This window comes from Lonchura striata, chromosome 1, assembly GCF_046129695.1.
Source record: "Lonchura striata isolate bLonStr1 chromosome 1, bLonStr1.mat, whole genome shotgun sequence".
In the NCBI taxonomy this organism is placed as follows: domain Eukaryota; kingdom Metazoa; phylum Chordata; class Aves; order Passeriformes; family Estrildidae; genus Lonchura; species Lonchura striata.
The window spans coordinates 13,761,473-13,777,048 of record NC_134603.1 but is presented as its reverse complement, the minus strand read 5'-3'; the positions used below and the strand labels follow the sequence as shown (position 1 = coordinate 13,777,048).

The window sequence follows — 15,576 nt, the reverse complement described above, 5'->3', positions numbered from 1 at the left end:
GAAAAACAAACACTGTGATATTGGCAAAACTAATGTTTTCATCTGTCAAAGTCTTTTAAAATGTTTTCTTTTTTAGGTCTTGCCTTAACTTACATTTTGGAAAACAGCTTTAAGCCTGAAGCAGGTGCAAGACCTGGAGTATCTAAAATCGGGATACTGATTACTGATGGGAAGTCCCAGGATGATGTTATCCCTCCTGCTAAAAACCTACGAGATGCTGGCATAGAGCTGTTTGCTATTGGTGTGTATTCTGCCATATCCATGTACATGTCCCACTGCACTCTGGTGTATTTGTATCTCTTGCTGGTGGCACTAAGGAAGTGTTCTTTTCTCTCTGTATCCAATAACTATCATCATTAAATTGTATCTTTTATAAGCATTGCTTATAACATTTTTATAACTGGAATTTAGCAGTATACATAGTTGCCCCATTTTCATGAGACAGCTGAAAAGATGCCATTACACTGGCAGAAATTATAACATCTTGCATTGACAGCTTAAAAACAGAGCAATTTGTAGTTGGTCATTAGAACAAATAGAATTTTATATTAGTAATGTTTTATCAATCCCTCTGTATACAAGATTTTCTTCTTTTTCACTGCAAATGTTTTATTTTCCTTTTAATAAAAGGTGTAAAGAATGCAGATATAAATGAACTGAAAGAGATTGCCTCTGAGCCTGACAGCACACATGTCTACAACGTGGCTGACTTTAACTTCATGCATACCATCGTGGAAGGTCTTACCAGAACCGTGTGCTCACGAGTAGAGGAGCAGGAAAAGGAAATCAAAGGTGAACAGAAACAAGATTTAATGTAACTTATGATGAGCTAGAGCTACAAATTAAGTACCTTCAGTTCAGGGCTGGCTTCTGGCACTAGACTCATGCTATATATTCTTTTGCTTCCACTGTCAGGGAAGTTGTTTTCCTAGCTATGTTTTATTCCTGCTTAGATATCTCTGATCTTTTGTTCTTTGTTTTTAGTAGAGGTAAATATTATGGTATTTGGTAGTAAAAAAAAAGTACATTCATTCTGCTGTAACTATTTCCAAGTGGCGGGTAAGGAAACATTTTTCTAATACAGAGTTTTGACGATTAATTAGTTTAACAGTTGGACATGGAATTGCTATGTTCGTGCTGTGCTTTCCATCCCCTAACTTAATGTTTTTACTGTCTTTAAGTACTCAGGAGTTTCAACTATTTAATTTGTCCCTCCTCTTGATGGATTTTTTTTTCTTTTATTTAATACACAAATAATACATTTTGGTTCACAAGAAATGATGGCAAGAAAGAAAATTGTTCTTATATGAAAAAGCCTCCTCTGACTACAATTATTTTGGCTTTTCTGAAGAAAAGAAATGGCTATGAAAAAATGTTGCAATTTGCCAGAAATACAGTTCTACCTGAGGCTTTTCTTTCCAAAAGGTTTCAGTGGATTTTGTTTCTGTTTATTAGTTTGTGATTCCTTAATAGCATAGAATTGCTCAGTTATTCTCTCCCTCTCTCATAATATATATGGATATATGGAATATAATATATATTTATACATTGAATAGATAGTCAATATAATATATAGATATATGTAATATATAGCAATAAGGAAGGTTCTCTTGAGCAGAAGAAAATGGAAAAACCGTGGATAGATGAGAGATCTTTGTGGAAAATGATTGCCAGAGAAGATCACCTTTCACTGTGTCTCTGCAGCAGACTGACAGGCAGTATCAATTTCCAACCTGCTGACGAGCACAGGAGATCACAGCTGTATATGTACTCGTAAGTTTTTCATGACTGGGAGGAAAGTAACCTGAAAGAAAACCCAGCAGAATGGTCTGGAAATAGTGATGGGAAGAAGGTCAGGAAGGCTTAATGTTGTATTTTTGTCTTTTTCATATAAAGGTTAATGAAAGACCAGAGAGGTTTAATCCCAAACTCCTTGTGCAGTACACATTATTACTTGTTTCTGTTGAAAATAACCTAAATAAATTATTTATTTATTTAGCCAATTATTTGATTTTCTGATGAGGAAGAATATTTAGAGCTTCAGCAAATATAACAAACCAAGCAATTATTATGCAGAAGAGAATAAAAAATTGTGTTGTCTCCAACCTAGGAACAATTGCTTCTCTTGGGACTCCTTCGGATTTGGTCACATCGGAGGTGACAGCCAGAGGCTTCCGGGTCAGCTGGACCCATGCACCAGGCAAAGTGGAAAAGTACAGAGTGGTGTACTACCCCACTCGAGGAGGGCAGCCAGAAGAGGTAATAGAAGGAAAAGATGCCCAGAAGTTTTTCATGCAGCAGGGGAGACTTACCAGACAGGAAATCTGTGGTCCTCTTTTAAATACACCCTGAAATTCCCTATGAGGGCTCCAGAAAGGAGGTTGGTCACACTGGTTGGTGACAAAAGTTAGGTAATAGCCAGGCTACATATCAGCCATACAATTTAAAGTAAATTAAGTGCTGTAATAATAATCCCTTTCGAGGCATGGGGTGAAGTGCCTGAATTTTTCCTTACACATGGTTACTTGAAACAATTCCACCAACACCTCCTGCACCACTCAGTTTGCAAGAACAGAAGAGGTTTAGGAGGTGATGGTAAGCCACATTTTCAGTTCAAAGAAATAAAGTGTTCATAAAAGGAAGATGGTACATTTTGGAACATCTACAATTGGTCATTGAAAATTTGGAGGGAATTGTTTATTTGGATGGAACTTCAATGTTTTGGAGATGGAAAAAACACAGTGGAACAAGCTTTTGACTTCAGGTGACAACTTACCAAGTTGAACAGAAGTGTAGAAGAGCAAAAGGATTTTACTGAGGTTATATTTTGTTTTCTTTTGCACTAAAACTAGCTTAGGAGGGATATGTATTGATGCAATATTCAAGTACCCTCTGTGTGTGTATACATGTAGTACTAAAGGAATATTTATGATGATATTATATCAAAAAGTGCCACATACACATCCTTAAATTGTATCCCACACACTTTGTTCAGCTAAGCTCTTCCTTTGTTCTGAATGGTTATTTATAACAGATAAACATTTTGACTATGTATATGGTTGCTGTTCTTTTCAGACACTTTGCCATATATAAGTGCAGCATGAACTGAACTTTAATACAGTGTAAAAATTGCCAGAAAGAGGGATTGATTAACGTTATGGTAATATAGTTTGTTTGCTTTATGCATATCTAGTTAAATTTTCTTTTGAACAGGTCGTGGTAGATGGAAGTGAATCAACAGCAGTTCTGAAAAACCTGATGTCTTTAACTGAGTACCAGATAGCTGTGTTTGCTATCTACTCCAATGCTGCCAGCGAGGGCCTCCGTGGAACGGAAACCACACGTGAGTATCCTTAGTGGGTTTGTTGCAGATTTGACTGTCTGCATTTAGTCAGACTCTGTAGGGATTAGTCTTTGTGAGAAATAAACAGAGAAGGGAGTCTTTCTCAATTTATCTTATTTTAGTGCATTTGTCTTAAATTAAATTTTGTTTTAATAAGTCTGGGCTAAGTTCCTAACTCCGAATGCTCTGTGGATATTTAAACACTGAGAAAGGCTTTATCTCTGGGCTGAACTATTGAAGTCAGTTGTATTGAACCCTAAATTAGAACATTCCTATGTTTTGGGTGTGGAGCCAAGTTTTACAAACTAGATTTGTAGCTGGAGGAGTGGAGATTTAGGTGGGACCTGAAATACCTGCATATGATTCCTGCCACTACCAAAGATTGCAAGGCGACTCTGTAAGTTTCTTTCTCAATGATTTAATTTTTTTCTGTCTGTAAAATGATGCCTTGGGATATTGTAAGACTTAATACATTTACAGTTTTATGTATTTGCATACAAAGTGCAAGAGTTTTTAGTAAGTATGAAAATATTAGGAATGGAAATAAAGAGTAACTTTATAATTCAGACTAGGAGACAAGAAGTCCATGTGTAGTATAACAGAGCAGCAGGGCTCAAGAAATCTACAGGATTTCTATAGTGCTTTACCACTGTCCTGACCCAAGTGATCAAGGAGCCAGCAAGAGAAGGTGCTCTGCTGCAGCTCATACATAGAAACAAGGAAGAACTAATGGTGGAGGAGGAGATCACATCCTACAAGCTCAGGAAAGGTCCCTGCTTGCCAGTTGGTAGCCAGCTAACTGGAGACTCTCATGGATAATCAAGAAGCTTGTAACGGAACTCAGACATCAAAAAGAAATAAGTGATGTATAAGAAGAGGCAAATGACCCAGGAGAAGTATAAAGCTGCTGTCTGATCTTGCATGGGTAAGTTTAAAAAAGCCAAAGCCAACCTGGAGCTGAATCTGGCAAGCAATGTGAAGAAGAAAACAAGTTTAACCCTACGCGTTTCAAAAAAAGGAAAGTGTGAAGTCCTGATCCCAGTGAGTGAGAGCCCCACGTGTCACTACACACCGAGAGAGCTCTGCAGAGAAGGACCTGGGGGTCCTGGGAAACAACAAACTGACTGTGGACCAGCAGAGCTCCTTTGTCACAAAGAAGGCCAAGAGCCTTCTGGATTGCATTAGAAAATGATTGTCAGCAGCTTTAGGGAGCTGATGATTCTTGCCTTCTGCTCAGCACTGATGAGGCCACACCTGGATGCCTGGTCTGTGCTGGGTTCCCCAACACAAGACAGATGTGAACTTTCTGTAGTGACTTCAGTGGAGGGCTGTAAAGATGATTAAGGGCTTGGCACATCTTTCAGCTAGACTCTTCAGCCTGAAGAAGGCTCAGGTGATCTTGTCAATGTGTCAAAATCCCTGATGTGAAGAAATGAAGAAGAGTGAGCCAGACTTTTCTTAGTGGTGCTTATTAGCAGGTCAAGAGCCAATGGGCACAAATTAAAAGCCCATTAAATTAAATTTGAACAGAAGAAGAGATAGTTTTATTGTAATGGTGGTCAAATACTGGAATAATTGTCCAGAGAAGTTGTGAAGTCTGCATCTCTGGAGATATTTCAAGCCCAACTGGACAAGGTTCTGAGCAATCTGCTTTATCTGAACCTGACTGAACAGGGAAGTTAATTAGACCAGATGACCTCAAGAGGTGCCTTTCATCCTCAGTGGCTCTTTGATTCTGTGTCAGTGCTAATCTTCTCAATCTGAAAACAAAATAGAATCTTACAAAATTATTCTAGTTTTCTTTTAGTCTCAGTCCCCCAGAATGTTATCTCCTGCCATGCTAATACCCCATGAGGCAGTGTTAGGACCTGTTTAATTTATTGAAACTTAGAGAACAGTCACATACTGAGCCAACATGATTGTTTTGTATTGCACCTGGTATTCCTTTGAAGTCACCCAGTCAAGTTCTGACAGAGACCAGCCCTGCTGCTTTCAGAGATTTGATCAGATCACACCCCAAGGTCATGCAGCATCCAATATTTTATACAGCTGTCTTTGATAGTGTGTTGGAAGTAATAGTCTGACATGTGCAAGTGTTAATCACTCTACATGCTAAAAATACTTGCAATTTTAAAGTATTTTTTTTTTTACTTTTCTGATATTATGGAGAATTATGGAAAATTGTAGTTTACATTCCTGCCTGTGTGAGAGACAGATTAAAATAGTGACCAATTGCATTTGTTTATATAGAACATTCAAAATAGTTTACAGGTATGTGCAATCTAAACAGATGTATGCATAATGTACAGATAAGTAGAAAGTTTTGTGATTTCATAGTCACTTCTAAATTGAAATAAATATGAAATTAATTCACATATTAATTTGCTAAAAATATGTTTTTTACCAGGTTTAGTTTGTTCCAGCTGGTTTTAGTTGGTTTAATTTATCCCTATGTTACCTGAATATTAGGATAGTCTGGTAACTGTCCAAGATGCAAAACAGCATTATCTAGTCAATATTTATATCTGAGATTCTGAGCTCTTTGGCTGAAAATTCCACTAGAAAACGCCATGTTTTATTTCCAGTCACCTCTTTGTTAAGTTTTATATATATTGTCAGAGTATCTACCATTCTGTTGAGACTGAAAATGCAAGTCATAAGTTACAGTTGGAGGACACTTTTCCTATAGGTTTTTTAGAGTCAAAATAAGGGGAAGAACAGGTGATGGATACTCTCACTGTGACCCTGGGGCAGTTTGAACAGGAATAAAACAATGTGATGCAAAGTGTGAGTGGAGCTCTGAGCAAGGACACTGAAGTAAATTTGAAAGTGTTCATGGGTAGTTTCTCCCTGTAATTAGAGAAATTGTGAGAATTCATGGGAATATAAATCAATACAAGAACAGGATGGAGGTAGGTTGAAAAAGGTTTGGAGGGGTAGGTTGAGTAACCTGGAAACAGAAACCTCAAGAGAAGCCTGGGCTGAAGTTTTGCCACTGTTCACAGGCATGAATGACAAAACTGAGTGAACAGCTTCAATGAACAGGAAAGGATGAGGCTGCCATGGTTGTGTTAGAACTCTTTTAGAGCTTGTTGAGCATAATATAAGAGATGTACTTGGAGATACCAACTTGACAGTGTTCAGCTTTTCTTGGACAAGGAGCCCAGAGAACCTCTGTGACTGAAATTAGAATTTGTTCCTGAATATTTATGTGCAGGTCAGATTCTTCAGAATTCAAATAGGAAAGGTTTTGTATCAGTTAGCAATTGCCTTCTGTTCTTTCAGACCATTCCAGTCATTTTGAGGGCTATTCTCAATGTATAAATTCCAAAGGAGAAGTCAAAGTTCCTTCATATCTCTCCATATTCATGCCTGAATATTTCTCCATATTCTGCCTGGATATTTTGGTGGGATTCTTCAGTGGTGTACCAGCAGTGGAGAAGCCATGGGATGTTATTCTGTGAGAAGAATAAAGTGAGGATAACCAGGAAAGTGCAAAATACTACTCTAAAGAGTTACAGAAATGAAAAGAAACATTTGGAAACTCAGTTTGGTGCTCTGTTCTGGTATCAGTGCCTTAAATCCTCAAGTAAATCTCTTAGTAATTGTTTGAATTTCACTCAGCTGGCTCTCCCTCACCAGGACAGCATTTGCCATGATTTGCAATGGAAATACCCATATTTGCATAATCCCACTGATACTGGCCTTGGTGCCATTGGAGAGTCCAGGCCTTAAACAGGCAACTGGTTATGACCTGGATGGTGGAATGAAGTTTACAGCCAAAATATTTTGCTCTGTGCAGTGTACTTATCCAGGGTTTTTCCAGGGCCTGTCACAGCCACCCTCTGGTTTGGGATTTACTCCCTGAAAGAGCCACCACTTAAAACTGCTGCTGGTTCCTAATAGCCACTGTGCTGAAATGCTTTGTGAGGCATAAATCTGCCCTGGCATTAGAATTGATTTGGGTTAGCATTTCCTTGTTTCTCTGATTCTGAGTTCTTTTATGCACCACTTAGATCTTATTTGTAGGGTACAGACAGCACTTCCATGCCTGGAGACAGCTATATTCCTGTGTGTTTCCTGGGGTAAAACAGTTTGAAGAATAGCTGGTTGTTCAAGTGAGAGAAATGAAGTGTCTGTCTCTTGTTCCACTGCAGTTGCCTTGCCAATGGCCTCGGATCTGCAGCTGTACGACGTGTCCCAGAGCAGCATGAGGGTGAGGTGGAATGGGGTCCTGGGGGCCACAGGGTACATGATCCTCTACGCTCCCCTCACAGAAGGATTGGCAGCAGATGAGAAGGAGGTGATGTATCATGCTTTCATTTCAATAGCAGTTAATTAAAAAAAAAAAAGTATTTTAAAGAACAGACTCGTACATGTTCTTAAACCTCCAATGTGATCAGCAAATACTTGGGGTTTTTCCCATGACTTGATTAAGTACTGTATGTGTCACAGGCTATGAATAAAGTGCAAATGCCAGTTGGTTATTTCTATGTAATTGTCATAAAAATGCAACAAATTAAACTGAATATATGTGACTCTTTTGAAATATTGTATGAAGTGATATTGTATCATCATCTAGAACTAACACTTGAAAAAATAAAGTAAAACTAAGATCTCTCCTAAGTGTGCTATTAGAAGAATATGAACTTTAGCCTTTGCTCTTATCAGGGGCTTTAAATATAAGTAAAACTTTTAGGTCTGAAGGAAAAACATAATTTGTTTTCTTTGTCTTTAAATGTAAAGATAACATCTTTAGTCAAAAGTGATTTTAGTAGGCTTTCTTTCAAAGGAAAAAAAGGGGGGAGAAGGTAAAGTTTAGTGTTCTGTCACTAACATGGTAAAACCAATGGAACTTCTGGTCTAGGATTTAAAAATTTCCACACTCAAGTTTCTAAATGTATTATTGAGGTTATGGGCAATATCTGTGCTTAGCAAGAACACTATAAAACATGCAGAGGCATGTGAGCTTGCAAAGGGGGCATGAAGCTACTGAAAGCCAGCACAGACTTGTGCTCACTGCCAAAGCAGTGACTGTGAGCACATCATTCTGTTAAAAGTGGGGCCTCCCTGAGAACTGGCTGCTTCAGGAGGACTGAGCTTTACCCCAAAGAAATAAGTACAATCCATGTTAATGTGGGTATACTATTCCACAAATAGGTGGAAAAGGAAAATGATACAAATAGCAACAAATCTGAGCCTCGGTGTGCATAGGAATCAACTCCTCCAATGAGTTAATGTGATTTTCAGATTTGTGACTGAAGATGAACCAAAGTGTAGATGTGAGTGGGAATAAGAAAAGGTAGATGGGTAAAGGCCTTAGTAGCTGCTCATTCTGGAGAGGCATATTTTATCATCACTAATGTGGTTAGTCATTTTAAAGTCCTTTTACCTGTGTTGGCTTATGGCTTTTTGAAAGCTTTAGTCTTTTAATTATTGTGCAAAATCCCAAAACCTTCGGCAAAGCGCTGCAAGCAGTGTCAGACAAATGCTCAGTAGAAAATTGATCATATATCTATTTCAAGTTTTTGACTGGCATTATTCCTCATTATAAACTAATTCATAAATAATGTATCTTTTTTGATTCATGGTGTTTTTAGATAAAAATTGGGGAGACCTCAACAGATCTGGAACTGGATGGACTATTGCCAAATACAGAATATACAGTCACAGTTTATGCCATGTTTGGAGAAGAAGCTAGTGATCCCCTCACAGGACAAGAAACTACATGTAGGTAGCTCAAATCTATATTCACTTCAGTGATAACAAAACTTCAGAATGGTCTTTGCATGTATTAGAACAAACATTTAATTATCTGATTTGAACACTTGAGCAAGCTCTTTATGTAAGTTTCTCACTGTGGATACTCAATTTACAGGGACTGAGGATTTCTACAAACCAGCTTGTTTTTGCAAGGTTTGTGAACTTGTCTCTCTCATTGGTAGTGGTCCTATGGATGTCCGCATTGATCTTGGTTAAATTCCTGACAGTTTTCTGAACATGCTGAAGGTGAATGAAGGTCACCACATAGACCTTCATGGCAAAAACAGAAACATGCTCTGTTTAGCCTCCTCTAGCTAGAAAACCAGGTGTGTGTGTGAGCCTGCTCATATGGAGAAAGTCATTCCTCTGGCTCAGTAGTAGTACAGACAGAAAAGAAGCAAAGAGAAGATTTCTGTCCAACCCCTGCTGCCTAACATCTGGTAAATGGAGGGTTAGAAAGCGCCTGTGCACTCATGATAGATGGTGTGTTTCTAATAAGCAGCAAGAATTTTGCCAGCTAAATTCTGTCCTCTGCAAACTACACAGACTGTATGTCAGCTCTCTAAATAGCTCCAGCCTTTGGAAGACAAAGGAATTGAAAATAAGCAACTGTGCTTCTGGGACATTTCTGGGACTGCATTCAGTGACATCTCTATTGCTCCCAGCAGGGGAGTGAGTGAATCCTCTTATTTTGTGCTCCTGGCATGAGTAACCCAGTCAGGGTGAAAGTGACTTGCATTTAATAAGTGAGAGCAGTTCAGGCATGCGAATGCTAGGAAAGATAAACTCCAGAGCAATTCCTTCTAAGGTCAGCAAGCAATAGTGGAGGAAGCTCTAAGAAAGGTGTTTGCTGGGTGTCCTCTAGGAGGACAGTTGTGGACAGACAAGTCACAATAGCAAACTACTGCAACTTGGGCATGTTTGTCACCTTGAAATGTCCCACCCTGGCCTTTGGCCAATATTCCCCCAGTATCAGATTTTAATTTCTCTAAACAGTAGTTTATGTAGTTTTTCACTGTGCCAGCTTCTATTCACTTCATCCCATATGGAGAGTCTTAGAGAATGCAGACCTCCAAACCTGGCTAACACATTGGATGGAAGATCACATACAAATTCCAGATACATTGGCACAAGCTGAGCTTTCATGACCAGTGTCTGATCACAGAAGCTTGGAACATATGTTAGTATCATCACTACTGCTGCTACTAGACCAGAATAAAAAAGAAATCCTCACTTCTCTGCTACCTTCATTTCTTTTTAGGATGACACAATGCAGCCATCTCTGGTCTATAGGACTGAAAGAAGATGGATTCTGTCATATGCAGCGATTCAAATAAACCCTCTGCTAGCAGGCTTTGATGAATCAGGCAGTGGGGCAATCTGGGAGGGAGAAGGCTCCTGGTGATCATGCTTGTCCCACATTGTTGGTGTTCAACAGTAATGTCTTACCTGTCCAGAATCTGATTTAAGCTTCTTTCGTTTTTTGTGTGGGTTTTCTTTGGTAGGTTTTTTATTCTTTGTTTGTTTTGGTTTGGTTTTTTTTCCCTTTCTATTTCAGTGAGATTATTCTGTCTTACAATTAATGAATAGACTACCTGGTATTTTCTTCCTGGAGCATATATCTGCCTGAAGAGTGATCTGCCAAATTTGCTGTAGTATTAGGTGTATTATCTAATAATCTATGTTTAGTAAATAATACTAAATTCATTGTATCATCTTGGTTACTGTAGGGAAACCTTCCCTATGCCAAACAGAGCTCAGCAAGCTGATTCTAGGGTGTAGTTTCATTTTGGGGCCGGGACTCATCCAAGACTCTCTGTAAATATCACGTAAGTCTGGCACCAGGACTGCCTGTCTGTTTGAGAGCAATGCTGTCAGGAGGTTGGCTCCAAGAGGAAGGAGCTGTTGTATGACCTGGGTGGTGGAATGAAGTGCATTTCATGAGTGACAGAAAGTAGAAAAGAAGGCCAGCACGTGATACTCCTTCACCAGACTCAGAGGAATATGTTGAATGCCAGAATGTGTGGCAAACCCATCTACTACAGTTCCAGTGTGTTCCCGTCTTCTCTTTTCTCAGAGCCAAGTTGACTTCACTGTTCCTGAGCTGGTTGCAGATTCTGGATTGATAAATGGCCTGGCTAGAGAACTCACAGAATATATGAGGCCTTTAAAATCTTTGCTTTTTCCCAGGTGCTATTGTGTGAGGGAAGCAGCTTCTGAAGTGCTGATATTTATCTGTCCACGTGGACTGGTGAGGAGTGTGTGTGTGAAGGCAGGATGGATAGCAAAAGGTTTTATAATTCAGAGGAAAGTAGCAGATGTTGGACTAATACAGAATCTACTGCTGAGAGTAACAGACAGCACAAATTGCTTTCTGCGGTGTGAAGAAGTGGATGTAATCTGAGACTGTCTCTTGCATGACCTCATTTTCCTTCAGCTCGTGACAGTCAAGGAATATATAGAATAAAAGTACCACTTTAACTGGGATTATTGTTGGGAAACAGCTAAGGTTTCCTAACAGAAAGGGTTGGTACAGGTAAAAAGTAGCATTTTTTGAGATTTTATCAGCTGGTTATGCTTTTTGGATAAACTTACCCTTATATCAAGATGTTTTAGGATTCAGAAGGTTTTTTGCCCAAATTCTACTGTCATGAAGTATTTTTGCTGGGATACACATGAAAACCAAATGCATATAGGATGAAGTACTAGCTGGCATAAATTAATTCACACATACAACCCCAAATCTTTTGCAAGTGTTCTGCAGGCTAGATCTTGCTATGATATCTACAGTGAACAACATCATAACATTTCTTTTTCAGTATCAGTTGAGATGCATTTAACAAATCTGGAGGCTCTGTTTCAGTAAAGAGCTAAGCTCTTTTATCTGCCTTTAAATACTTTTGTACCTCTATTTATGAAGGCCTTTGAATAGAAATACTGGTGATATAAAATTCTGAATGGAAAACATACTATTTATTATTAAGACATGAAAAATTTCACAGCTAAAACCTGGGATCACTTTCATGGTTTTACCTCTTTTCTTTTCAAGTGCCTCTCAGTCCACCAGCAAACTTGAAATTTTCAGATGTTGGACACAACAGTGCTAAGCTCTCATGGGACCCTGCTTCCAAAAACATAAATGGCTATCGCATCATGTACGTTAAAACAGACGGAACGGAAACCAATGAGGTAAATTTTAGCAACACTTTTCCCTTAGCCAGTCTTGAACCTTCCCAAACTTCTGGAATTATTTATAAACAAAAGCTACCATGCAAGCTCTAAAAAAGGATTTGCAAGAGAATTCTGAAACTTGGTGTAAGTGAGAGTTTGCTTAATGTTGGATGTACGTGGGGAAGAGTACTCTGAGCAGTGGGGGTAACATAAACTGAGGGAGACAAGAGAACAGAGGTTTGCAAGGAGCAGGATCTTGACTAAATGCATATTATGGAAATATTTATTCTTGATTCAGTTCAGATAATAAGACTTTTGATGGATCACATATCATGGACTCAAGTACATTCAAAACGACTATCTGAAGGCTTTGCCACATTTTCTCAACAATTTATTGCTTTAATTTATATTGAGACGCTCTAGAAACAGGATTTGGCTTGAATAGAGTGCTAAGGCAATACCAATATGTTCTAACTTAGACTCTTATATTTAATAATTTGCAATATTTAGTTCTGCCTTGTTACCAAGGGTGCCTTATAATACCTTTTAGCAGCATGAATTCTGTGAGTGAATGCAAAATGGGATGTAATGATTCATACTGAAATATTAATAAAGAAATTTTTAAAAATGCATATTAAAAAATAATTGCAATAAGTGTGTTTGATTGTTAGAACAGTCTAGGTCCCTTAGGAAATTAGTTGTCATGGATAACTTGGCCCTCAAGCAAAAGAAGTGTTTAATGGTAGTTCTCTGTAATTATGTTTCTTCTGGGACATATCTGGCCTTTCATCTGTATAAAGTGGAATATTTGTATTGAACCTGAAGAAACTGCTCCCAGCTTTAGAAGAGAGTATACCTATGCAATGTTTTGTTTCTTTTCTTTCTGCTAGGTCCCTTAAAATTTAAATTAGAAATTATTTGACCACTTCCTATTGATTACCCTTAATGTAGATAATATGCCTGACTGTACAGGTCACAGTGGTATTTGAACATCTCAGGCTCATTGTAGTATACTTGGTAATGTGAGTGAATGTTCAGTTCACTTTTCCTTTTTCTGTTCAGAGAACAGGTGGCATGTTTTCATTTGCTCTGCCTGGTAGCATTTTCCCTGCGGTGCTGAGCTAATGTGGCACTGAATAGTTGGACTGATAAACTGTTTATACAGCTTTGAGTTTTATGTCCCTGGCAAAGTCACTTAACTCCGGCCTGGAGAGAGACCAGACAAAACTCTCATCTGTCTCTTGACAAATGTTAAACATGAGGGTTTTATGCAGTGATTGTCTATGGTAAGGGGTTAGGTTTAATTGCCCAAAAAGCTCCTTCTCCTTCTGGGTTCCTGAACATGCAATGCTGATGTTAGCTGAACAGCTGGGCTTACCAAGGCTGAATTCTCCTTTTATATGGTTTTCCATAAGTGGAAAATTCTCATTTTTTGTAATTTTTCTATTAGAACTGGTTTCATCAGCTTTGATGGACCTGAGTTTATGCTTGTTCATAGTTTCACTGAATTTCTCTACTAATTGCATGACATTCTCCTTCTGTATCATTATTACCCAGAAGAATGTCACACAATGATAGTGTATTGTATGGTCAAAAATATCTACTGAAAATTATGCTTTCTCTAGGTGGAAGTTGGTCGTGTTTCAACCCATACTCTGAAAAGTTTGGCACCCCTTACAGAGTATACTGTTGCTCTTTTCTCCCAGTACGATGAGGGCCAGTCTGAACCACTTACTGGCAGTTTTACCACAAGTAAGTATTGCTGGACTTCTGAAGGCTTTCCAAGAAGAAATTTTATGCTTTCTTATGTTACTGGAAAGTAAGATAAGTTACAGCAAAGGTCTCTGGCTGTGAATTCAGATATAGGCAATGCTTTCTGTTATTTTCATTGCTGCTCTTGGCTTCTTTGCTCCCTTACTATGGAGCCAGTTGCCTCTTTACTCACATGAGTAATCTCTTGACATCATGAAAACATCTCCACAGCTTTCTGAAGCATTATTCAATGTGATGGCATTTGTATCTCCAGATGAAGTGTGATGAGTTTTGAATCATACATTTAACCACTGAACTATCCAGGCACTAGGGGGTATAACCTTATATACATACAGAGGAACTACATCAAAAGGAGAAAATATAAGACATTCAAAGTTCCTGTAGTTTGTTTAACAGTTACAGTTTCTGTAACTGTAGTTCTGCATTAAATGAATGGCTGATGACACATATCAGTGCTTTCCAACAATAATGGGAAGAGAAGGATAAGATGGAAGAGGAAGGGAGAGCATACATGTATGGTGCAAGATTCTGACACATGCAAAGTGCAAATGGAAATGTACACAGAGTCTAGAAAGGGCAGAGACTGGGACTTGGCTTTGAGGTACTACAAAAGAACCTGAGCAAAGGAGATGGACTTAGGGTTTCATGCAGCTCCTTCAGTGGAAAGAGGACAAGGAGGCCTGTCCAGTTAGAATAAAGAATCTATTCCCTAGTGCCTTTGGTGTCTACCTCCCATGTTACGCTATTTTAAGAAATTGCAAGTAAAATGGTGTGTGCCTAATGTTGCCATCTATGGAAGTGCCAGAGCATAATTCACTCTCACTTTTCTTGTGTGCAATATTTTCCAGAGCGAGTTCCAGCTCCTCAGCATTTGGAAATTGATGAAGTATCAACAGATAGTTTCAGGGTCAGCTGGAAGCCCACCTCATCAGATATTGCTTTTTACAGATTGTCATGGATTCCTTTGGATGGGGGGAAGTCTGAGGAGGTAAATTTCCTTGCCATCATGAGGGGTGAAAAGGAGGGAGAATTCCGTTCTGAGGACAACTGTGCAGCAACGTTTGCTAGCTAAATATGGCCAGCTGACTTACAGCAAAATCTGTCCCACTGCAAAGCTCTTGAAACAAAAATCAAACCAATATTCCAGTTTTGTTTTGAAGAGGAAATAGGGAATTGTGAATTTTGTGAATAGTCATTCTAATCTGTAATGTGTCAACAACCTTAGAACTAGCGTTGTTATTTGGGGCCACTTCAGTTTTTAGAGTTTCATGTTCTTTACTTTGATGTGAAGATGATGATGGTAGCTCAGCCAGAGTAGTGATATCCTCACATAAAGCTCCAAGTTTGTCTAATGTTCTGGCCACAGTAAAATTGCCTCTGAAGCCTTATCAGGTAACATTACAAAGGGAAAAGTGTACACATAGTTAATTTGTTCGACTGTTCATCTATTCCTCTTCATGTTTTCTCTTTTTTTCCTCTAATGATGTATTTTTTGCATTAAGCCCTTGTACACCTTTTCCATAGTA

The 15,576-nt window shown here is 38.6% G+C and overlaps 1 protein-coding gene across 1 annotated transcript in view; it reads left to right on the top strand.

The window, feature by feature from the left end:
* Positions 1–15,576, top strand: part of COL14A1 (collagen type XIV alpha 1 chain) — a 109,575-nt gene that overhangs the window by 34,528 nt on the left and 59,471 nt on the right. Inside the window, exons 8-16 of the mRNA XM_021546489.3 lie at positions 77–241; positions 631–792; positions 2,111–2,259; positions 3,214–3,343; positions 7,501–7,646; positions 8,944–9,073; positions 12,156–12,295; positions 13,903–14,029; positions 14,899–15,038. Of these exons, the coding sequence (XP_021402164.1) occupies positions 77–241; positions 631–792; positions 2,111–2,259; positions 3,214–3,343; positions 7,501–7,646; positions 8,944–9,073; positions 12,156–12,295; positions 13,903–14,029; positions 14,899–15,038 (1,289 nt within the window). The remainder of the gene's footprint in view (positions 1–76; positions 242–630; positions 793–2,110; positions 2,260–3,213; positions 3,344–7,500; positions 7,647–8,943; positions 9,074–12,155; positions 12,296–13,902; positions 14,030–14,898; positions 15,039–15,576) is intronic.